We start from the raw sequence: 24,599 nt of genomic DNA, 5'->3' as shown, positions 1-24,599 counted from the left end.
GGGTCACCTTGCTGAGCCTGTGTCCTCTCAGCCTCCACCCACAACTACCTGCATTATCAAGGGCATTGGCAAATGTTGGCCCTCTTTCAGTCCCAATACGAGCCTGCTCAAACTTAGCAGCATTATTCTCTGAATTAAGGGGGCACGACTCTTTGAACGAACCAATGGATATTTTTCCGATGGTGATGCAGTTATTTCTAACTTGATCAACTAAATGCTTTCTAGCATTCTCCTTCATACATGCACTTATACTCCATTGAATACCACAAACTCCCCCTCTGGTTATGAGTGCCGCAGTCTTTTGGAGTAAAACAGTTCCTTTTGAACTTCTGATTTGATCTGTTGGTGCATTTTTTATATTGATGTTCCCTAGCGAGGCTCTTCCATACAAATGGAAACACTTGGGTCTGCTCTTATCAAAATCTTCCATAATTTTGAAGACCTCTGATTAGGCCACTCCTCAGACTTCTTTTCAAGAGATAGAAAAAAAAAAGACCTTTCTCAACACATACAACCAGTTATTCTACCTGTACAATGTAGGAACTGAACATTATGGCCATAAGATGTTGGAGAGAATGTGAAGGCATTCAGCTCAGCAAGTCTACTCTGCCATTAAATTAGATCATGGCCAATTTGATAATCCTCAACTACACTCTCCTGCTTAACCCCCAAAAGCCTTCATTCACATATTGATTAAAAACCTGTATCTCAGCCTTGAATATATTCAATAACGCTGTTTTGCAGCCTTCTGCAATGAAGAACTCTGCAGATTCACTATGCCCTCAAAGAAGAAATTCTTCCTCAGCTTTGTCTTAAATAGGCTAACCCTTACTCTGAGATTATAATCTTTGGTTCTAGACTCTCCCACAAGGAAAACAATCCACCCTATCAAGTCCCCGCAACAAACAATGAAGAGTACCATGGATTAGTGAAATCCTGCATGCACATAGCCTTCATCGTTGAAAATCAGAGGACTGGAGAGTGTGCAGAATTGGGCTGCTGCTGCTGTGTGCGTTCTTGTGCAGTTTTGTAATTAAAATATTTTAACAGGGATAGGTCATAAATGACTGCAAACAATGCACCAAAGACAACAGGTGGGATTGTAATAACCTTTATGTTGAAATCTGACAAACACAGAACAAAAGGAAACTGATATCAAAACATCAATCCAGCTCATATCAATAGGCCTTTAAAAAAAGTCAGTATCAACAGTTTGGTTGCAGATGTCTAGTGACATCAGGAGGACTCTGCTATGCTTTGCTGGTGCCACAAAATAATCTAAGCTAGACAATCAAAAACATTTTCTTAGCTCATGTCACACAAAGGGCCATCAATAATGTATTCTAATACTTATGCAACAACTTAACCTGGTTCTGGGTTCTTAAAAAAAAAATCAAGAACTAAATTAACTGAACAGCTTGTCCAACAGCAAGGAAATAAACACATGCAAATATGCACCTGGACATTATGAAAAGCTGTACGAGAGTCAAAGAGTGAGGTTAAGTTGTGACAAGGTATAGGGTTTGTAAATACATAAACAGTTCCAGGAACTTCTCTTTAATGAGGGCTGTCGCAGCAAGTACACTATAAAATAGCTAAACGCCCAAGTACCAGGCAGACAGTTTTTGTTCTAAAAAAATCCATTAATCTGATAAACAAGCAAACTTGGAAACAAAAGGGAACAAAGCTGTGAACATAACTGCTCCCAATTAATTAGGATTTTAATGTAAAATTGGCCCACAGTAGTAAGCGCATTGCAACAGTGTCTTCCTGCGTAATTGCAGAAATGTTATTCTTCTAAACGTGCCCAGCTCTAGTTCAATGAAAAATAACATTGATGGTTTAGAGACAATTATTTTACACTCCATTATTTAAACATTTCTTAGGGCTGCCCCTCTCTAGGGTGGCATTCCAAAACTAACCAAATCAGGAATGGATTTTGGTGGCTTTTCCACTAATAAATGACACCTGTGGGCTAGTGAATGGCAATGTATGTTGGAGATAAAACCGTTTACACAGGTTCCCAAATAAAGTGACAGACTTTGTGACATCTTCAGAACAGCCGGTTAAAAACAGGCTACTGACCTGGCTTCTAACAGCGAAATATTGATCCCAAAAGCAACAGACTCACGTGACAACAATTAAAACATAAAAATCACGTTTAGGAACACCTTCAGAGTTGGGGATAGAAGGTGCTCTGGAAAAAGAATTAAAACTCTTAACGGAATAACTGGAATGACCTAGTCACATTACTGGATAGAGAGCTTGACCCAAAAGTTAAGGTTAGACTGTTATCTGCTGTCAAGATTAGTCAGGTTTGCATCGGAACCACTCAGCTAATTTGCCCTTCAGCAGCTTCTCTTATTTAGGAAACAGTAGACAGAGTTCACTGCCCTAATATCTAGGTACAGGTCACTTAACAATGAGGAGCACAATAATTCATCCAGTACTTGCTGGTATTCTTCAATCTTGTCAGCTTGAGTTAAGTCTAGAGAAACAGCAGTTTACTGTAGCCTTGCAATATCACTGGAAGGCCAAGCATGATGCATGGAATACTGGCATAGCTGCCATTCCCATAACCAATGCCTCTCTACCAACTTCAATGGAAATATACAACATAAACGAACAGGTATTAGAGGGCAGAGGGAGAAACATTCTCTTCTCTTATATTGGTTGATTTGGTCCATGAGTATTTTCACATGAAACAGTTATGTTTGCTTCATCAGGTGTAGGAGAATGGGTACTCAGAAATTTGCATTCTTCTGGAGAAGTAAATGGTTATTTAAAGCAAAATCCAAAGCAAAAGAACAATGGCCAACAAGTGAGTTGCTGCAGCAAGACTAAGTCCATGTGCCTTCACCCCATGTGACATCTGCCTGGATATTTGTAACAAGCATTAAATTCAATAGTTACTTCGTTCTTAGCATTTTAAATATTTAGAACTCTAATTGTGAATGGAAGAACTTTGTATGGCTGCTGCATTACGCAAGTTTTCACCAGACAGCAAGCATGACGACCCAGACAGTGAAAAAATATTAGCCTGTGTTCTAAACTTTGATTCAGGGAATTGACCCAGGAAAGAATGAGCTGAGAAACATCCTGCTAAAACAATACAGTACCCTAATCTGATAAGAGCCAATAGTTATCATGTGATTTCTGCTGGGTAGATTTGATTTCCTGTTTGTGTTTTCACAATTTCTTATGTCCAAGCAAAAAGAGCTCAAGTAGCCAGCATTGAGATGTAATAGGTGCACAAATCAAACTCACACTGAATGCTTGTAGTCAAACGCTCATACAAAGTAACTACTCCTGAAATAAAATGTTACTATAGGCAATGGTAGAGTGGTGACTGATGCACTACAGTATCAGCAATAGTTGGAACAGAAGATGGAAGGTTTTCAACAGAGCTCCTACAGATTTGAAAACCACAAGAAAAATTAACGCTGGCTTGGTGGCAGCACATGTCTCAATTTTTTGACAGGATGTGGCAGTCAAAGTGAAGTCCCTGGACTCTTCCAGCTGAACAGCTCAGCACACAATCAAATCCACATCCTAACATCATGAATTATCTTTCAAAGAAATCCTTAGCTGGAATGCCTAGGGAATAAAAATTAAAAGCTGAAGCAGATAGATAATAGTGCTTGCTATCAGACAGGAGGGTCCTGGGAGTCCTCTTTGGGCTGTCACTATAGTTGCTTGATTTACAAGAACAGGATTTTACCCTGATTTGGAATTACCAAGTTCTTCTGCTGCTGCTAATGTCTACTGAAAAAGAGGGGAAATCCCTAAGCCTGTAGGAACTCTCAGTTCACGGAGTTCCACAGATCTCAAGAGCTATTATCAGAAGCAGTGACACTAGCAGGGACTAGAAGTGCATAATACACCCTGAAAATCGCAACAGAAAAAGCAGCTTGGAGTCTCATAAGGTGACAAACACTGACCAGTTCCACAATCAGCAAAGATCCCTTTATCATTCCCCAAGAATTCTGAAAATTGTTCAATTTTTTGCACAAAGGTCAGGCATCAGTTAACAGCCAGCTTTCTGCAATCTTATCTTCCAATCTCAGTCCTACCATTTGCTTCCTCATCCCAAACACAACGTTCTTTTTTTCCAGTGCTACTCTCTACTGAAAGCTGCCTTCCTTTATCCAAACTCAGACCTCAAGAAAAAGTAGTTCAAGTGTATGACTTGTGTCACAGTAAGAGGGTACTACACCTTGCTGGAAAAAACCCTACTTCCAGTTCTAACAGCCTTTCATTGCACTGTAATAAGCAGTAAAAACACTGAAAAGGATTCCGTGAAAAACTACTGAGATTATTGGATATGTAAAAGAACGAGTTACTTAGAACGAATATAGGCTTTGCTACTGTTCGTACACTGGTCTGAAACCCCTCTCTGGTGAGCAGTAGCACTTTTCATAGCTTTTGAGTCACAAGTTTTTTTTTTGTCTTTGTGTTTTACAAAAGAAGTCCCAAAAATTGAGAGCTGCTAAATAATGCTCATCTTTCAATAAAACAAACTTCAGCCCCCTCTCTCCCACAAAGAAACCTGTCCCTCTCCCAGCTGCCATTCAATCTTCAATTGCAGAATTCCACAAGGAGAAGACCAGGTACTCTTCACTGCCAAGAGGGTGGAATGGAGAGGAGGCTGTTTCCACCACAGATGCTACTTCCGCTCTATGGACCGGGAGCGACTGGAGAGAGAGGAAGAAGAAACAAAAAAGAAATCAGTGACAAGGTGGAAACACAGACAAAACGGAGTTCAAGAGTTTGCTTCAAACAATATCTTGACCCAAGGGCAGTACTTTTTTTTTTAAACTTTAGAAGTGTTACTGGAATTCTAAGTGTCACAACCTAAGCTGGTATCGGGCAATCAAAGGTCCCATTTCAATTTGCAGCTGAATGTTTACAAAGGCTCTGTTATATTAGAAAACTGCACACATTGCAAGCCAACCTGTCGATGTTTAGATACTGACTGACACACAGATGGGATTGCAATGGCTTGCATGTTAGGTATATAGTAATCATCAATGGGAAACAACTGTGCAGACCTCGGCATCTGTCAAAGACATGCTGCCATTAGAAGCTCAATTTTAAGTTCAATGCTGTAAGAAACTCGGGCTATAACTCACACTTATAGCACAACTTTACATGGTAAAATTCTCAAAACTCTATACAAAAATACAAAATCTAACACCATGCCAATATTGCGATTAATTTTCTTATTAGTTAAACAAAAGCTTGGCTAGACGAAGTAGGTTCGAGAAGTGTCTTAATGAAGAAGGTGCAGCAGAGCTGCTTAAGAGGAATTTCAAAGCTCAGGAGCTAGACAGATGAAAACAATACAACTTGAGAGCAAGTCAGGGTTAGTCAAAAACTCAGAGACTGTTAAAATGGTAGACTACATGCCTTCACATGTCCTAACCAACACAACAGCACAGACAAGTTCTTAGGATCTGCTAGGTAAACAGACACTGATTTTCTGATAACAATGCTCGTAATCCAGGATTAAAATGCAAATTGGTATCATCCTGCTTCTGCAACATTCCACCTCTTCAATTGGAAGGTGCTCATGTTGTTACCGCGTGACACTGGCTGGCAGAAACAGTACATTGTTAATGTATCCTTATAATTTTCACACTGTGCTGCAGAGCAAAGCTCTTAATTTCCCTTGTCTTCCCCACCATTCATCAGTTCGTTTTAATTAAAGACCCCGTTTGTATTTTTCATTGCCACGCATTTATTGATTTGTTGTGACAGCCCCTCGGCATGCTACTCATTGCAACATTAGCAGCCAACTGCTCAACAATTAAGGCACACAAGTGGTCAGGAGCAATCTCAAGATTAAGCTTAGCCTTCCACAGGATCAAACCCAGCATGAACCACCTCATAATCCCTCTTAATTTAGTCCCTGCATCTAGCCATTTACAGTAAGTGTTGAGAAATACAAAGCTTGTCACTCCTCACACATGTCAAGTAAAAATAAAAGTGTTTCTGGGTGGCGTGGAATTATAATTCACATGACTTCAAATTCTTTCAAATATCATTTGCGATCATCGAAGTTGACAAATGCCTCTGGGGGATATTCACACTAATATTCTGACATAAACATAATGGGCTGTTAAAATCGGTATGCCTGGGACCTGTACACAGAAATCTTCCCTACTTGTTGCAAGTTAATATGCAGGTTTGAAACCAAGGTGAAGGAGAGTTAGAAGGTCATCCTGAACACAATATTTGAGACCAAGTGGAGGGCTCAGACTATGTCACCTTCTCTGTCTCCATCACCACCATACTCTCAATGGAAATTGTACAAGAGGAAAAATAATTTTTAAAAATATCAAAAGCTCATGAAAGAAAACTTTTGGAACATTTCATGGCAAGGTTTTTGGATCATTCAAATATCCTTCAATTTCTGTACAACTGACTGTGGAGAAAAACAAGAAGAGCCCACATATGTGGGCTAGAGAAAAAAAGATGCTTTTTAACTCCCTTCACTTGGTTCTTTGTTGGCCTTTGCCTCTCCAATCCTGAAAGGCCTGAATAATGGAGGTGATCAATATCCACATTTTCTGGAAGTCCTAAAGTATCACAGGCCAACTGCCAATTTTTCAAGTATGTGGAAGAGTCACGGCTGGTGCTCCAACGTGCAAGCATATTCCAGTATAGGTAAAGTTGTCTTACCAGACCATAGGGGTACTCTCAGTAGAAAGACACAACTGATGGTGATTTAACCTAAGGGTCACCACATCTCATGCAACTTGAGAATTTGAGAAGAGCCCTCAAACCTACGCTGTTGGCTTCCCTTGAACTATCCAGCCAACTGATCAAACCAACCTGGTGTTTCACTACAGCCTACTGAAGTGATAAAGAGGAGCGCAAAAACTGATATTCTTTTCTCCTCCTCTTGTGCATCAAAAGCACAGAGGCTAATCTTTTTGCCCCAAAACTCCAACTCCAACACAGCACAACCCAGGAATCAAATCAAAGGAGCCTTGAAATCTGTATGGTTCAACATTGCATGAGAGTATTTCGCCATCAAGTATCCGAAGGAGGAATCTACATTACGACATTCAGCAAAATTACTAACCTGTGAGATCTAGAGAAAGATCTTGATGGCTCTCGCCTTTCTCTGTCCCGTGAAATAGATCGCTCGCGACGTCGATTCTCTCTGGATCGAGACCTATTGTGGAGCATACGGTACAAGATTAAACAAGGCCAGCTTTTGTCAAGTGCCAAGAATCCCATTATTTTGGAACAATAACATGGAGGGGTCTTATAATTTGTAGAGGGAAAATCCCTTCAGTGAAAAATATGACTGTTTAAGGAATAACCCAAACCAGATTGTCTCAGCACCCCAATTCACTTTGGCTAAATGCTGTCAATGTACTTTATGAGTAAGTCTCCAAATGTCTGCAGTAGAGGAATTTTTAAAAATGAATATGCTTGTTCAAATACAGGCAAATGAAAGAACTCTAACTTCCTTTAAAAGCAGTGTTAAAAATATTTGAGGAAAAGAGCCAATTCACTTGTTCATATTATTTTAGATCTAATAAAAATTACGCACTTAGCTAAATATGGTTCAGCAACCCTTTTGAAAGTTGACAGGTTAATCTTTTTAAAATGCTGTCTTATTCCAGCTAAGGTGAACGACCACTATTTAGTGGTATTTTATTGGCACATAAAATGTGGAGTTACTGTTCTCTTGGATGAGGCAGGTTAATCTTGGTTGCCCTCCCTGTTGTTATCCCTATAACACAGTCCAACGCCCAACACAATCAATGGACGCCTTGAAGACTAACCACTTGACCTACCCCACCCCCACACAAAAAATCCCTGAATCTACTAACTCACTTCTGCTGTCCTCCTTCCTCAGAACTGTGACCTTGGGTGTCTCACTACCAGAGTCAGGCAGAGAAGGGCGAGCAGAGGAAGTTCCACAACCAGTGCCTCTCCTTGTTGCTTTTTCCAATGTTAGCACAATGATCACTTAACTACTGAAGCTATAAAGTGATTAATAAAATCCCACAGTGTTTCTCCTTGCTATATTCTCAACACCACTATCTACTGATTTATTAGTTACCAGGAACTCTGTAGAGCAATTTCTGGAACCTTTCCTTTTTCTCAATCTTCAGGCTTTTGAAAAGCCAAATTCGGCATTACCTATCTTTATGGTGAAAATGAGCTAAACAGACTACTTAAGTGATCATTAATCATGCTTTAACTTTCTGCCCTATTTGAGTACAGAACAGACAGATGATATACGAGCATTAATGCAGTTACAGGTCCACCTAATTTACTGAGCAATTTTCCATGTCGGTGCCCAAATGTTAAATCTGATTCAGTGAAAACTTCAGGATTCTTTCACCAGACCCCCTCTGGTTTCCTAACAAAAAGTATCAGGATCAGGTGGTCAACTGGTAATTTGTAATTAAGGTAATTTCTTTTACCATGACTATGGGCATCTAGAAGCAGTGTTTACACCACACACACTCAATTGATATGGCTTGGCAGCAGGGACCCCTTTCTACAAGGACCAATGCTAGATTGTATATACAGAGTTTGGCATTTCCAAATGCAGATTCAGTCCCAAATGTTAAATCAATACTGGGATCTTAGGTCATTTTTATTATGACAAAATATCAAGCAACTTTAAGTAAACCAATTTGTTTGGATTAAGACAGCCTGGTAGTCACCATGCTGCCAGGGTGCCTGCAAGCTCAATAATAATGTGCTGGTAGAAGTCAGAGACATCCATGACTTGGACCACACTACCCTCCTAATTAAGGACTCATTTTAAAGTTAGGCCAACTGCGATCTGCAAGGTCTGGATTGTGAAGTAGTGCTAGGCTGATCAATTTGGTTTACAATAGATCGCTCCATTACTAAAAGGATCCTTTGAAAAGCAGCTGCTACTTGCTCGTTGGAAGTCCATGTATTGGCGACAATCACTGAAGACTTCCAAAACATATCTCAAGATTTCGCATGATGCTGGGATAGTTTTATGGAAGGTGGGATCTAACCATGCAGATCAGGGAAGTGCAAAATGCAGGCAGTGGAAGTCAACTCTTTATACCAGCTATGACTATGGGTACAAATGCAAACTAAAGTGGCATTTACACTCTTTGCTCAGCCAGAAGAGTGTTAATCCTGGCCCAGTTACAATTCCCAAAGGAGTTTCCGAAATGATACAACAACCTGTACCAACAAGTGACAAGACACATGTAAAGCTGCTCACATGAGCAGCTCCTCATTTCAGGCTGATGCTGTATGAAGATCAGGAACCTTCATGAAACGGGAGAGGTAAACTAACAGGGGTCCTTCATTTGGAAACTGGGACAACTAAAATTGCCCATAATCATTTGCTTATCTCCTTTGTTGGAAAAAGGAAGGAGATGGAAATTTGGAACAGAATCTCAATTGAAGAACACTCCACAGCTGGATACACTGTAGATTCAAATTTAGAATTACAACAGGCCTGCTGCCTGATTTCAAAGGGAATGAGAAGATTGGCAGCAAATAACCCAAGAGATAACCCCAAAATTATTACGCTGCCCCACAGGATTACCCTCTAGCTTGGCTTTAGCAGTGATTTTGGCATTTCTAAACTGGCGCCACAACACAAATCAAACTTACTGGCAAAAATGAAAATCAAATCAAAAGAAAATGGAAGCAGACAGCCAGGCTCTCCATCAGCATCCAAGAGGAGGCCTTCAATGCATCGATGCACAACCTACACAAGAACTGGGTGATTCTCCAGAATTTTATCTTAGTTGTTTTTTTATTTCCAAGGGAACAGTTAGAGTTCAGCATAGAACAAATTACTTCATACTCCAGAAATTGCAGAAATCTGAGCCCATGTTACAAACCCCTGGACACAGCTGTGAATGATCCCAGAAGGGGAAGGATTTGAAAACTGTTAGAAATGGAACCATGGTAATGGGAAGAATACAGATCGAATTCTTGATTCAAAACATAAAAAGCAGATAAAACTTACTGGAACAGTCAACATTATAGCAAATCAACAGCCGTCTGCAGGGCGTGGCATTTGGCGATGGTAGTGTGGGGAGGTAAAAAAAGGGCCCTGAAAAGCTGAATTCATGCACGATGTATAGTGTAGAAATAAAAAAATAAAAAAAGGTATTAATTTATCTGCTGTGCGTTGGCATGGAGACCAATCGAAGCAGCCCCTTTTAGAGTGCGTTGGTACCAGATTACTGCCGATGCAGGCCTTGGGTTTGCAAAGGCTGACGGTCAAACACACCCCACAGTTGAATCGAGAGGATTTCAGATGGTTATTTTATTTTCCCCCGTTGGCTGTTTGGTCGTTATGGCTGCCAGCAGAAACAGTAGAGAAGGGATGATTGGTTTAAACAGCGTGCTGGGGTACGCAGAAAAGGACCCAAACTTGCTGGTCGAGCGGTTGGTCATTCGGTTGCACACACTCACAGACACACGTGAATGCTGGACATTTGATGTGTGAGCCGTTGCTTATATTGGGGCGCGCTGATCCCCCAGATGTAGACACAACCAGTTGATTGGCTAATGCAGACTTGGAGAAGTGGACGCTCTCTGAAAGGGGGGTAGGGGGTGAGTGCGTGGGTTTCAACTGCACATTTCATCAAAAGAAAACAAAAATGCACAGAAACACCAGTTACTATCTAACCAATTAAGATGGAATTTCATTCAACTTTTAAATACAATTGTCAGTAGTAGATGCAATGATTCAACATTGATTTAAAACCAGAAAAAGAGAAATTCTAATTATTAGGTTTTGTCACAATATTAAGCAGAGTCAAAATGCTTGTCTATTTTTGACTGTCCCAATGATACTTCGAACTTCCCTATCCCCCAACCTTTAGGTGTTTCCTGCACTTACAGGACACCACATTCCTCTGCATTATTTGAGGTATAATGAGGTCCAAGTAAGAGGACCATGAACAATTTGGTGAATAGATCATCATAACATTTACTACCAGATCACCACCAAGCATGTTTGGAAATAACGAGATTCTGTGTTCCAGAAATTGGTTTGACTCAGCATTGATTTAACACTGGTAAATGCAATAAAATGTTAGTGCCAATACTTTGCAGTTCTCAAAGACCATTCTCAAACCATTGGAAACAACGAGGCATGCTCTCAATTCAAGAAAAAATTAAAACTTTGAAAGATAACAGGTTCTATTGTAAAATCTAGGTGAGCCAGAATGTATGAAGTTTGATTCTTGACCTATGACTACAACGGATCTCAGCTGGGGGGGGAAACCAAACCCTCCGTTGACCTTAGGTACCCCACACGAAGAGGGGAGTTTGGTGCCCAATTGCAATCCAGCAACCTTCACTGATAGCAGCAGGATTTGTTGCAACCATGGTGGATGTCATGGTCAAATATATCAGAGAGCATTGTGAAAAGCAGCACTGGACTGCATACCTACAGTCAGCATTTTGAGAACGGCCTCTGAGAAACACAATGCGTGGAACGATGGCTTCTGACTAAACAAAAAAAGCAACATTGTTTTAAAGAAACCAAAATTCACAAATAATTTGTTCACAGAACAACTGTAAAACTCTGAAATATTTAATGTATGAAGAAAAGCATAATAAATTACACAATTATAGATAAACCTGCATAACTTTCTGCTTTAGATAAAGAAGAACCTTCTAGCCAATAAAAGTACACAAATCTTAACTCAGCTGATAGTTTGTAAAGGGGATGCACGTTAACATAACATTTCAGCTAGAACACTAACAGTAAAATCCCATCATTAAAACTCTAGTATCATATCCTTACGTGAAAAGACAACTATAGTTTGATATACTCCGAAAATACAATTATCTTAGTAGCTCATACTGCAGACCTTCTCTTCACTTGCTGTCCTCTTACAATCATAGACAAAGGAGGAAAGTTCAAGAGAAATCTAAAAGTTTAAATGGCATTACACAGTAGAGGTAGCAAACAAAATGTACATCTCCATCTTGAACTTTAAAGCTTGTAATTTTAGGGTCAGACTTCCTTTTAACATCCCCATTTCTTAACTTCGAGCTCTCTGGTTAGCAGCTAAGATTACATTAGATTAGGTTACTTACAGTGTGGAAACAGGCCCTTCGGCCCAACAAGTCCACACCGACCTGCCGAAGCATAACCCACCCATTCCCCTACATTTACCCCTTTACCTAACACTACAGGCAATTTAGCATGGCCAATTCACCTGACCTGCACATCTTTGGACTGTGGGAGGAAACCGGAGCACCCGGAGGAAACCCACGCAGATACGGGGAGAACATGCAAACTCCACACAGTCAGTCGCCTGAGTCGGGAATTGAACCTGGGTCTCTGGCGCTGTGAGGCAGCAATGCTAACCACTGTGCCACCGTGCCGCCCATCTAAGTACAGAAGTACATTCCAGAGTCATCTCATTGCTGTCCTAGACATTAGTAAGCAGCTAACCCTCAGAACAGACTCTCTTCCAGTCTTAAATAAACCAACTGTCACTGAAGGAGCACGAGAAGTAATTCTCACCCAGGAATTCTTTTTGGACTGAAGCAAGAAGAATCCACAATTTCAAAACCTCACTATGGCCTACTGCACAACACCGTCAGATGCCTGAGAGGGTGCTACTGGATAACACCCATTATATGAGCAAATAACTGAAGTGAGCAGAACCTGAAAATGTCACATTTCAATTGAAGATGTAACCATCTTAAATGAAACTTGGATTTCTCTGGGGCATATGTAGCCTGGGGCATATGTAGCAAGGTGGATAATTTACTCAGCTCTGTCCCAGTGCTGCTCTAAATGCACAATTTGCAATTTTCTTGTACAGAATAAAGTTGACATCTTGGGTAAGACTAAACCAATCCTCAGCGCTAAAAGGCCTGGTGCATCTCTGGTCATTTTTATTTTTGATGGTGTTAATGGCCTGCAGCAGTCCTTTGCTACATTTTCAGATACAAACGGAGATTTTTGAGTTTTTTCAGAAGGTTTTACAATGGAGTACATTGCAGCTTAGACTGACTTTGACATCATGTGACGTTAACACATACTTTTCAGCAGGGGAATGACTAAATACTGATCAAGAAGGGAGGGGAATCCTAACTGATCCCTTCCCTTGTAAGTTCGTGGGTGCAATCCTCATTAACTTGCTAGAAATGAAACTTCTTTCACAAAATTATAAAACTGGAATAAGTTGCAGTTGCTCAAGGTATATTCTATGCCAGGAGTTGTATCGCCTGATAAAACGCAATTTGCTCTGGACCAGAAGTGGGAGCATCAATGAGTCATTGCCTTGTGCACACATCATTATGTCAATAACACAAAGTGCAGTAACAGTAATTGCTGGCGCAAGAGAAGATTACCACTATACATTAGAAAGCACAACAGGACAACTTCCAGCCAACAATATCATCTCAAGGCTTGGATAGCAACTAAGTAACTGACTTTCACTGTGATTTATGATTCTGAAAACTTGTTGCCTTGAAATTGTTCTGAGAGCATTACTCATGAAGAGAGTGTTCAAAATTGAAAATTCAGCCCAGCAGTTAAGAAGAAATATGTGCAGGAATAAACCATTTGGTCCCTCAAGCCTTCTCCATCGCTCAATAAGATCTAGCTGATCGAATAATAGCCTCAACTCCACTTTCCAGTCTGTTCCCACAAAACTCTTGATTCCTCAGTTTGTTAAAGTGTCTGTCTACCTCAGCCCTGAATATATTCAATGGTTCAAACTGTACAGTTGTCTGGGATAGGTATTTCAAAACATTTGTGATCACCTGAGAGATAAAATACCTCAACTCTTAACTGAAATGGGCAACTGCCTCCTCTGAGTCTAAGCCCCTCAACGAGATCTCCTATAATACATTTCTGTAACCTTCTTTCTACCAGGAATTGCTTGTCAGAGTAGTGACTGAAGGAATCCTGGATGACTTCAAGATTTCCAAGGCCAATCACAGGGACCCAAAGATTGAAGGTAAAATACAGTTCTCTGCTATGCACACAAGGCAATTGTGAACAAAGCAAGTAATAATGAAATTTACTGACATTTTAAACAGATTATTCCTTGCTATTAATTCTCTCTTTCGAGTTGGCTACTTTGGATTCTTTCTGCTGTATTCAACTAGCTACTCAATTGCAGTTCGTGACGAATGAGTACCAAGTCAAATTTGAGGTAGATTCAGGCAGCTGATAAAACAGCTGTAACAAGGATTGTTGGACATTAAAGCAAAATAATAGCACATCACTGTGAGCAATAGAGAAAGGGGATAACTGTTTATAAAGCAGAGTGGCTTTCAAGATAGTCAAAACAAAAACACATTAGTTAAATAAAATTCATAAACTGAGGATTACAGCAAAGTCACTGACCACTCTTCATCCAATACAAGAAAATAGAGGACTTCAAAGATACTATTGCTAATACATGGGTGTCTGTATAATTATCAGGATATAATATAAAAATTTCAGACCCTAAGATATTATTGTACAGGGGTCTCTTCTTTTTCAGCACTGCAGTTATGTGGTTCTGCCACAGTTACCACGATGAAACAAAGTACAGAAAACAACTATTTCATCATTTCAGTCACCATGGCAGGCCCAACTGCAACTGCGTGCTGTTTCTGCACCTCAAATAGGAGTTCCTGCCCATCCCTGAACTAGCTTGCATACATGTTCACAGGAAGGGACAGTACATGGGGTAAAAGGAAATCATAATTTGTTTTACACTCAGTGGATCCACTCTCACCTCGAGTAGCGTCTACGTGGTGGGCTGCGATAGCGATATTCATCATAACGGGGTCGCCTGGTCCAGGGTGGTGGTGGCCCACGATAGCGCTTCCTCCTCTCACCAGAGGACAGCTCCACTCGTACACGAACGCCACACAACGTTCTGCAATTGAGAGATCAGCGTTAGTCACAAAAATGGAAAATGTTTCTCATTTCTCTAGTGCAGTTGAGATTAGATTCCCTACAGTGTGGAAACAGGCCCTTCGGCCCAACAAATCTACACTGACCTGCCGAAGAGTAACTCACCCAGACCCATTTCCCTCTAACTAATGCACGTAACGCAATGGGCAATTTACCTGCCCTGCACATCTTTTGGACTGTGGGAGGAAACCGGAGCATCCGGAGGAAGCCCACGCAAACGCGAGAATGTGCAAACTCCACACAAACAGTCGCCCAAGGCTGGAATTGAACCAGGGACCCTGGTGCTATGAGGCAGCAGTGCTAACCACTGAGCCACCGTATTCAACATAACAGATCATTCATAATTCCTCAAAAGGTTACAATTACAACAATATTACTGCTCTTTGACCACAGGAAATCAGTTCTAAATCCTACTCCTGACAACTTTAAAACATATCAGAATTGAGGGACATACTAGGTGAAGACACTGTCTTGTGTCCCTCCAAATCACTAAGTAAAAGTTGCCTACTTTGAGTCTCAGTTTGCATTTCCGAGAGCTCATCTCAGCCAGAGAAACAACTGGGCATCACAAGTAGTTTCATACCTTATGGGCTATAGAGGGAAGACTTTACTCCCAGAATGCCACTAGCGACAGCAATTGCAGAACAGATTAATGTTGAAGCTGTATGCGGGCAGGAACTGGGGCTAATGTAAAGCTCTCGATCCAGGTTCATACATATAGCTAACCACTTCGGTGAGGTACTGGAGGGCACTCACCACTAGTGGACCAATGACTGGATAAAAATCACTTCTCTAAGATAGAGGAGAACATAGATCTGAGCTCAGAGAATAAAATATATTTTGACACAGTTTCTGCCAATTGCTGATCAAGAGTGGCTGACAGAGACAATGATCAACTGAACTGCTCAAAACTTCATCAATCTCAACCACACTAAAGCATGAACAGAAGTAAACTGTCTTTGAACCTGAAGGATTAAGGGAGATATACATCAACAGCCTTTGCTCACAGCCCAGAGGGTTTCTATCATATTCCAGAATATACGCCCATTCTGCGTGTGACCAGCAATTTCAAAGCATGAAGTACAGGATCAAGGGAGGTTTCAAAAGCACATGCATACATATAAGTAATTCCCTCAAAAGGCTCAGGAGTTTTCCCACCTTAGTCCTCCCATTATTGTCTTGCAGCTCCCACCTCCTAACTAGATTTTGTCCAAAGGTTCGATAATTTGGAGTGGTACAGTGGACAATGGAGAAGGTGAGAAGTTGCAAATGGTGTTTAATTTGGATAAATGTGAGGTATTGCATTTTGGTAAAACAAACAAGGACAGGACTTATACAATTAAAAGTAGGGCCTCAGATAGTGTTGCAGAACAAAGACACCTGGGGGTTCAGGTACATAATTCTTTGAAATTTGTTTCATAGGTAAACACCATAGATAAAAGACATTTAGCACGCTTGACTTCATTGCTCAGACCTTTTGAGTATAGGAGTTGGGACATCATTTGAGGCTGTAAGGGACGTTAGTGAGGCTTCTTCTGGAGTACTGTCTCCAGTTCTGATTGTCACATTATAAGAAAGGGATCAATAAGCTGGAGAGGAGATCTCCTGTTGCCAGGAATAGAGGAGTTGAGTAATCCAAGAGAGATTGGATAAGGTAGGACCTTTTTGGTTGGAGCATAGGAGGTTAAGTGGTGATCTTACAGAGATTTATAAAATCATGAAGGGCATAGATGAGGTCAATGGTAGATGTCTTGGTGGGGACTTTAAGACTGGGGGCATATTTTTAAGGTGAGAGCAGAAAGATTTAATAAAGTAATGGGGGCAATTTTTTTTAATCGACACAGAGCGGTTAATGTGTGGAATGAACTTCTAGAGAAAGTGGCGGATGCAGGTACAGTACAACATTTAAAAGATGTTTGGATAAGTTCATTAATAAGAAATTTGTGAAGGGATATGGACAAGTGCAGGCAAGTGGGACTAGTGTAGTTTGGGATTATGGTCAGCGGGGACTGATTGGACTGAGGGTTCTGTTTCCATGCTGTATGAGCCTATGACCCTATGGTAGACCAACAAGAATTATGTATTTAAACTTTTGGAAGTACACATAAAAACACTGGTGTCAAAGTCCCTTCCCCTTCACGTGCACACATTCACAATACCTGCCATCCAATTCTCGTACAGCATCGGCTGCATCACGGGGGTCCTCAAATTCGACAAAAGCAAAGCCTGGTGGGTTCCGTGCAACCCACACATTGCGCAGAGGTCCATAATAACTGAAGGACCGCTCCAGCTCAGTCTTGTTTCCATTGGTTCCAAGGTCACCCACATAGACCTTGCAGTCCAGCGGACACGAATCACGACGCATCATTGCTCAGCTATTAGAGGTTTTGTTTTATGAAGCAAAGAACAGAGTAAATCCAACATCAGGAGACACATCTCCAATGTTACACTGATAAAGACTTTCATTGTTCAAGTGCCACAGCACTGATACATTTTAGCACATTGCAACAAATCAGTTTAAATAAATTAAACTAGTCGATACAGTTGACTATTTACAAAAGATTTTCAATATTTTCTTTAAAGACTGAAGTAATTCAGGCAAAAAGAAATCAGCCCATTTTTGTGCCAGTTTTTAAAAAAAATTCACAGAATGAGGGCATCATTAGCCAGTTTAGCAATAATTGGCCATAATGTTGTGCCATATTTAAGAAAGGCTACAAGGAAAAGCCAGGGAACTATCGACGAGTTAGTCTGATGTCAGTGGTGGGTAAGTTGCTGGAGTGAATTCTGAGACAGGACTTACATGCATTTGAAAAAACAATGACTGATTAGGGATAGTCAGCATGATTTTCAGAATTGGAAATCACGTAATAAATTTAGATTGAATTGTTTGAAGATGTGACCAAGAACATAGATGAAGACACAGCAAAGTCTTTAGCAAAGTTCCATATGGTAGACTGGCTAATAAGATTACATCACATGGGATCCAGGGACAGTTGGGCAACTGCACAGAAAATTGGCACGACAGTAATAGAGAGAAGGTAGTTATTCAGACTGTGAACAGTGAGGGGCCACAAGGATCAGTGCTAGGCCCACTGTTGTTGGTCATTTATGTAAACTATTTGGATGTGAATAAAGGAAGCATGGTTAGTAAGTTTGCTAATTACACAAAACTTAATGGTGCAGGAACACCTAGGGGTGCAGATACAAAGTTCCTTGAAAGCAGCATCATAAGCAAACAGGGTGAAGGTTGTGGCTGGCACATATTCAGTATTCTGACCAATGAAGCAAATGTGCCGGGGGGGGGGGGGGGCAGTGCTGGGGGGGGGGACGGACAGGGGCGCAGTGCCGAGGGGGGGGGGCGCAGTGCGGGGGGGGGGGGGGGGGGGGGCGCAGTGCCGGGGGGGGGCGGAGGGGGTCGCAGTGTCGGGGGTGCGGAGGGGGGGGGGGGGGGGGGGCGGGCGGGGGGCGGAGTGCCGGGGAGGGGGGGGGGGCGCAGTGCCGGGGTGGGGCGGAGGGGGGCGCAGTGCCGGGGGGGGCGGAGGGGGTCGCAGTGTCGGGGGTGCGGAGGGAGGGGGGGGCGGGCGCACTGCCGGGGAGGGGGGGGGGGGGGCGCAGTGCCGGGGTGGGGTGGGGCGGAGGGGGGCGCAGTGCCAGGGGGGGGCGGAGGGGGTCGCAGTGTGGGGGGGGGGGGGGGGGGGGGGGGGGCGGAGCAGTGCCGGGGGGGGGGCGGAGCAGTGCGCGGGGGGGGGGCAGCAGTGCGCGGGGGGGGGGGGGGGGGCAGTGCCGGGGGGGGCAGTGCCGGGGTGGGGCGGAGGGGGGCGCAGTACCGGGGAGGGGGCGGAGGGGGTCGCACTGTCGGGGGTGCAGAGGGGGGGGGGGCAGTGTCGGGGGTGCGGAGGGGGGGGGGGCAGTGTCGGGGGTGCGGAGGGGGGGCAGTGTCGGTGGTGCGGAGGGGGGGGGCAGTGTCGGGGGTGCGGGGGGGGGAGGGGGGGCAGTGTCGGGGGTGCGGAGGGGGGGGCAGTGTCGGGGTGGGGCGGAGGGGGGCGCAGTACCGGGGAGGGGGCGGAGGGGGTCGCACTGTCGGGGGTGCAGAGGGGGGGGGGGCAGTGTCGGGGGTGCGGAGGGGGGGGGGGGGCAGTGTCGGGGGTGCGGAGGGGGGGCAGTGTCGGGGGTGCGGGGGGGGGGGCAGTGTCGGGGGTGCGGGGGGGGGGGCAGTGTCGGGGGAGCGGAGGGGGGGGGCAGTGTCGGGGGTGCGGAGGGGGGGGCAGTGTCGGGGGTGCGGAGGGGGGGGCAGTGTCGGGGGTGCGGAGGGGGGGGCAGTGTCGGGGGTGCGGAGGGGGGGGCAGTGTCGGGGGTGCGGAGGGGGGGGCAGTGTCGGGGGTGCGGAGGGGGGGGCAGTGTCGGGGGTGCGGAGGGGGGGGCAGTGTCGGGGGTGCGGAGGGGGGGGCAGTGTCGGGGGTGCGGAGGGGGGGGCAGTGTCGGGGGTGCGGAGGGGGGGGCAGTGTCGGGGGGGGCAGTGTCGGGGGTGCGGAGGGGGGGGCAGTGTCGGGGGTGCGGAGGGGGGGGCAGTGTCGGGGGTGCGGAGGGGGGGTCAGTGTCGGGGGTGCGGAGGGGGGGGCAGTGTCGGGGGTGCGGAGGGGGGGGCAGTGTCGGGGGTGCGGAGGGGGGGGCAGTGTCGGGGGTGCGGAGGGGGGGGCAGTGTCGGGGGTGCGGAGGGGGGGGCAGTGTCGGGGGTGCGGAGGGGGGGGCAGTGTCGGGGGTGCGGAGGGGGGGGCAGTGTCGGGGGTGCGGAGGGGGAGGCAGTGTCGGGGGTGCGGGGGGGGGGGCAGTGTCGGGGGTGCGGGGGGGGGGGCAGTGTCGGGGGTGCGGGGGGGGGGGGGGGGGGGCAGTGTCGGGGGTGCGGGGGGGGGCAGTGTCGGGGGTGCGGGGAGGGGGGCAGTGTCGGGGGTGCGGGGAGGGGGGCAGTGTCGGGGGTGCGGAGGGGGGGCAGTGTCGGGGGTGCGGAGGGGGGGCAGTGTCGGGGGTGCGGAGGGGGGGGCAGTGTCGGGGGGGGGGCCCAATGTGGGGGGTGGAGGGGGGGCCAGTGTCGGGGGGTGGAGGGGGGGCCAGTGTCGGGGGGTGGAGCAGTGTCGGGGGGTGGGGGGGGGCAGTGCCGGGGGGTGGAGGAGCGAGGCAGTGTTGGGGGGCAGTGTCGGGGGGTGGAGGAGCGAGGCAGTGTTGGGGGGCAGTGTCGGGGGGGGGGGGCAGTGTCGGGGGTGCGGAGGGGGGGGGGCAGTGTCGTGGGTGCGGAGGGGGGGCAGTGTCGGTGGTGCGGAGGGGGGGGGGCAGTGTCGGGGGTGCGGGGGGGGGGGGCAGTGTCGGGGGTGCGGGGGGGGGGGGGGGGGGGCAGTGTCGGGGGTGCGGAGGGGGGGGCAGTGTCGGGGTGGGGCGGAGGGGGGCGCAGTACCGGGGAGGGGGCGGAGGGGGTCGCACTGTCGGGGGTGCAGAGGGGGGGGGGCAGTGTCGGGGGTGCGGAGGGGGGGGGGGCAGTGTCGGGGGTGCGGAGGGGGTGGCAGTGTCGGGGGTGCGGAGGGGGGGGCAGTGTCGGGGGTGCGGAGGGGGGGGCAGTGTCGGGGGTGCGGAGGGGGGGGCAGTGTCGGGGGTGCGGAGGGGGGGGCAGTGTCGGGGGTGCGGAGGGGGGGGCAGTGTCGGGGGTGCGGAGGGGGGGGCAGTGTCGGGGGTGCGGAGGGGGGGGCAGTGTCGGGGGTGCGGAGGGGGGGGCAGTGTCGGGGGTGCGGAGGGGGGGGCAGTGTCGGGGGTGCGGAGGGGGGGGCAGTGTCGGGGGTGCGGAGGGGGGGGCAGTGTCGGGGGTGCGGAGGGGGGGGCAGTGTCGGGGGTGCGGAGGGGGGGGCAGTGTCGGGGGTGCGGAGGGGGGGGCAGTGTCGGGGGTGCGGAGGGGGGGGCAGTGTCGGGGGTGCGGAGGGGGGGGCAGTGTCGGGGGTGCGGAGGGGGGGGCAGTGTCGGGGGGGGCAGTGTCGGGGGTGCGGAGGGGGGGGCAGTGTCGGGGGTGCGGAGGGGGGGGCAGTGTCGGGGGTGCGGAGGGGGGGCAGTGTCGGGGGTGCGGAGGGGGGGGCAGTGTCGGGGGTGCGGAGGGGGGGCAGTGTCGGGGGTGCGGAGGGGGGGGCAGTGTCGGGGGTGCGGAGGGGGGGGCAGTGTCGGGGGTGCGGAGGGGGGGCAGTGTCGGGGGTGCGGAGGGGGGGCAGTGTCGGGGGTGCGGAGGGGGGGGCAGTGTCGGGGGTGCGGAGGGGGGGGCAGTGTCGGGGGTGCGGAGGGGGGGGCAGTGTCGGGGGTGCGGAGGGGGGGGCAGTGTCGGGGGTGCGGAGGGGGGGGCAGTGTCGGGGGTGCGGAGGGGGGGGCAGTGTCGGGGGTGCGGAGGGGGGGGCAGTGTCGGGGGTGCGGAGGGGGGGGCAGTGTCGGGGGTGCGGAGGGGGGGGCAGTGTCGGGGGTGCGGAGGGGGGGGCAGTGTCGGGGGTGCGGAGGGGGGGGCAGTGTCGGGGGTGCGGAGGGGGGGGCAGTGTCGGGGGTGCGGAGGGGGGGGCAGTGTCGGGGGTGCGGAGGGGGGGGCAGTGTCGGGGGTGCGGAGGGGGGGGCAGTGTCGGGGGTGCGGAGGGGGGGGCAGTGTCGGGGGTGCGGAGGGGGGGGCAGTGTCGGGGGTGCGGAGGGGGGGGCAGTGTCGGGGGTGCGGAGGGGGGGGCAGTGTCGGGGGTGCGGAGGGGGGGGCAGTGTCGGGGGTGCGGAGGGGGGGGCAGTGTCGGGGGTGCGGAGGGGGGGGCAGTGTCGGGGGTGCGGAGGGGGGGGCAGTGTCGGGGGTGCGGAGGGGGGGGCAGTGTCGGGGGTGCGGAGGGGGGGGCAGTGTCGGGGGTGCGGAGGGGGGGGCAGTGTCGGGGGTGCGGAGGGGGGGGCAGTGTCGGGGGTGCGGAGGGGGGGGCAGTGTCGGGGGTGCGGAGGGGGGGGCAGTGTCGGGGGTGCGGAGGGGGGGGCAGTGTCGGGGGTGCGGAGGGGGGGGCAGTGTCGGGGGTGCGGAGGGGGGGGCAGTGTCGGGGGTGCGGAGGGGGGGGCAGTGTCGGGGGTGCGGAGGGGGGGGCAGTGTCGGGGGTGCGGAGGGGGGGGCAGTGTCGGGGGTGCGGAGGGGGGGGCAGTGTCGGGGGTGCGGAGGGGGGGGCAGTGTCGGGGGTGCGGAGGGGGGGGCAGTGTCGGGGGTGCGGAGGGGGGGGCAGTGTCGGGGGTGCGGAGGGGGGGGCAGTGTCGGGGGTGCGGAGGGGGGGGCAGTGTCGGGGGGGGCAGTGTCGGGGGTGCGGAGGGGGGGGCAGTGTCGGGGGTGCGGAGGGGGGGGCAGTGTCGGGGGTGCGGAGGGGGAGGCAGTGTCGGGGGTGCGGGGGGGGGGCAGTGTCGGGGGTGCGGGGGGGGGGCAGTGTCGGGGGTGCGGGGGGGGGGCAGTGTCGGGGGTGCGGGGGGGGGGGGCAGTGTCGGGGGTGCGGGGGGGGCAGTGTCGGGGGTGCGGGGGGGGGGCAGTGTCGGGGGTGCGGGGGGGGGGCAGTGTCGGGGGTGCGGGGAGGGGGGCAGTGTCGGGGGTGCGGGGGGGGCAGTGTCGGGGGTGCGGAGGGGGGGCAGTGTCGGGGGTGCGGAGGGGGGGGCAGTGTCGGGGGTGCGGAGGGGGGGGCAGTGTCGGGGGGGGGCCCAATGTGGGGGGTGGAGGGGGGGCCAGTGTCGGGGGGTGGAGGGGGGGGCCAGTGTCGGGGGGTGGAGGGGGGGCCAGTGTCGGGGGGAGGAGCAGTGTCGGGGGGTGGGGGGGGGCAGTGTCGGGGGGTGGAGGAGCGAGGCAGTGTTGGGGGGCAGTGTCGGGGGGTGGAGGAGCGTGGCAGTGTTGGGGGGCAGTGTCGGGGGGTGGGGGGCCAGTGTTCGGGGGGTGGGGGGGGCAGTGTTCGGGGGGTGGGGGGGGCAGTGTTCGGGGGGTGGGGGGGGCAGTGTTCGGGGGGTGGGGGGGGCAGTGTTCGGGGGGTGGGGGGGGCAGTGTTCGGGGGGTGGGGGGGGCAGTGTTCGGGGGGTGGGGGGGGCAGTGTTCGGGGGGTGGGGGGGGCAGTGTTCGGGGGGTGGGGGGGGCAGTGTTCGGGGGGTGGGGGGGGCAGTGTTCGGGGGGTGGGGGGGGCAGTGTTCGGGGGGTGGGGGGGCAGTGTTCGGGGGGTGGGGGGGCAGTGTTCGGGGGGTGGGGGGGGCAGTGTTCGGGGGGTGGGGGGGGCAGTGTTCGGGGGGTGGGGGGGGCAGTGTTCGGGGGGTGGGGGGGGGCAGTGTTCGGGGGGTGGGGGGGGCAGTGTTCGGGGGGTGGGGGGGGCAGTGTTTGGGGGGTGGGGGGGGCAGTGTTTGGGGGGTGGGGGGGGCAGTGTTTGGGGGGTGGGGGGGGCAGTGTTTGGGGGGTGGGGGGGGAGTGTTTGGGGGGTGGGGGGGCAGTGTTTGGGGGGTGGGGGGGCAGTGGTTGGGGATGGGGGGGCAGTGTTTGGGGGGTGGGGGGCAGTGGTTGGGGGGTGGGGGGGCAGTGGTTGGGGGGTGGGGGGGCAGTGGGTGGGGGGTGGGGTGGCAGTGGGTGGGGGGGCAGTGGTTGGGGGGGCAGTGGTTGGGGGGGCAGTGGTTGGGGGGGCAGGGGGGCAGTGGTTGGGGGGGCGGTGGGGCAGTGGTTGGGGGGGCGGTGGGGCAGTGGTTGGGGGGCGGTGGGGCAGTGGTTGGGGGGAGGGGGGGCAGTGGTTGGGGGGAGGGGGGGCAGTGGTTGGGGGGAGGGGGGGCAGTGGTTGGGGGGAGGGGGGGCAGTGGTTGGGGGGAGGGGGGGCAGTGGTTGGGGGAGGGGGGGCAGTGTTTGGGGGGAGGGGGGGCAGTGTTTGGGGGGAGGGGGGGCAGTGTTTGGGGGGAGGGGGGGCAGTGTTTGGGGGGAGGGGGGGCAGTGTTTGGGGGGAGGGGGGGCAGTGTTTGGGGGGAGGGGGGGCAGTGTTTGGGGGGAGGGGGGGCAGTGTTTGGGGGAGGGGGGGCAGTGTTTGGGCGGAGGGGGGGCAGTGTTTGGGGGGAGGGGGGCAGTGTTTGGGGGGAGGGGGGGGCAGTGTTTGGGGGGAGGGGGGGCAGTGTTTGGGGGGAGGGGGGGCAGTGTTTGGGGGGAGGGGGGGCGCGGAAAATTCGCCCACTACTGAAGGCCCAGGTTTTCTGTCAGCGATGCTCCCTCTCGCCCTCCCCCCAATCCGCCGACCACATTGTTTTCTCTTTCTACTTACCTTTTATCTCTTTTCCCCCTCCTCACATTGACTCCTTTCTCACTCACTCTCTGCCCTCCTCCCGCCGATCGCTCCTACAAAATGGCGGACCCACACTCCGATTGATTGACAGCGGCTCCAACCAATCCGATCCCACAATCTGTCGGGTCGTTCGGCGACATGGCATGTGTGACAGCGATTCTAACCAATCATATCCCGCCTCCTCCTGATTGACGTCTCTCCCCACGACACAAGCGCCACCTGCTTTCAAATAAGCCAGTAGTTGATCGCAGGACCGCGTGGAGGGCGGGGACTATCTTTGAGGAACAGCCACCTGACCCAATCATCGCTGCGTCTGTGGCGGGGCCCGCCGCAGTCTGACCATTCAGAACGGCGCGACTGGGGAGGAG

General features: G+C 50.4%; 1 protein-coding gene across 1 annotated transcript; it reads right to left on the bottom strand.

The window, feature by feature from the left end:
• Nucleotides 1–1,095: 1,095 nt before the first annotated feature.
• On the bottom strand, nt 1,096–24,336 carry LOC122542191 (serine/arginine-rich splicing factor 3-like). The gene is made up of 5 exons (XM_043679641.2): nt 24,211–24,336; nt 17,077–17,292; nt 14,736–14,879; nt 7,091–7,183; nt 1,096–4,694 (listed from the first exon to the last, which is right to left on the bottom strand). The coding sequence occupies exons 2-5, from the start codon at nt 17,283–17,285 to the stop codon at nt 4,667–4,669; spliced, it is 474 nt and encodes a 157-aa protein (XP_043535576.1). The 5' UTR covers nt 17,286–17,292; nt 24,211–24,336; the 3' UTR covers nt 1,096–4,666.
• Nucleotides 24,337–24,599: the final 263 nt, after the last annotated feature.

The sequence above is a fragment of the Chiloscyllium plagiosum genome, unplaced genomic scaffold (assembly GCF_037043375.1).
Source record: "Chiloscyllium plagiosum isolate Xiang-an unplaced genomic scaffold, Cpla_swu_hap1 HiC_scaffold_33, whole genome shotgun sequence".
NCBI lineage: Eukaryota > Metazoa > Chordata > Chondrichthyes > Orectolobiformes > Hemiscylliidae > Chiloscyllium > Chiloscyllium plagiosum.
This window is presented reverse-complemented; position numbering and strand designations above follow the sequence as displayed.

Bases quoted from the DNA above. Each gene is read 5' to 3' on its own strand.
- LOC122542191 (XM_043679641.2), bottom strand. From the start codon at position 17,285: ATGATGCGTCGTGATTCGTGTCCGCTGGACTGCAAGGTCTATGTGGGT. The intron at 7,184-14,735 runs GTGAGAGTGGAT...GCTCCACAATAG, and splicing joins CCACGTAGACGCTACTCGAG to GTCTCGATCCAGAGAGAATC. The intron at 4,695-7,090 runs GTTAGTAATTTT...CTCTCTCTCCAG, and splicing joins TCTTTCTCTAGATCTCACAG to TCGCTCCCGGTCCATAGAGC.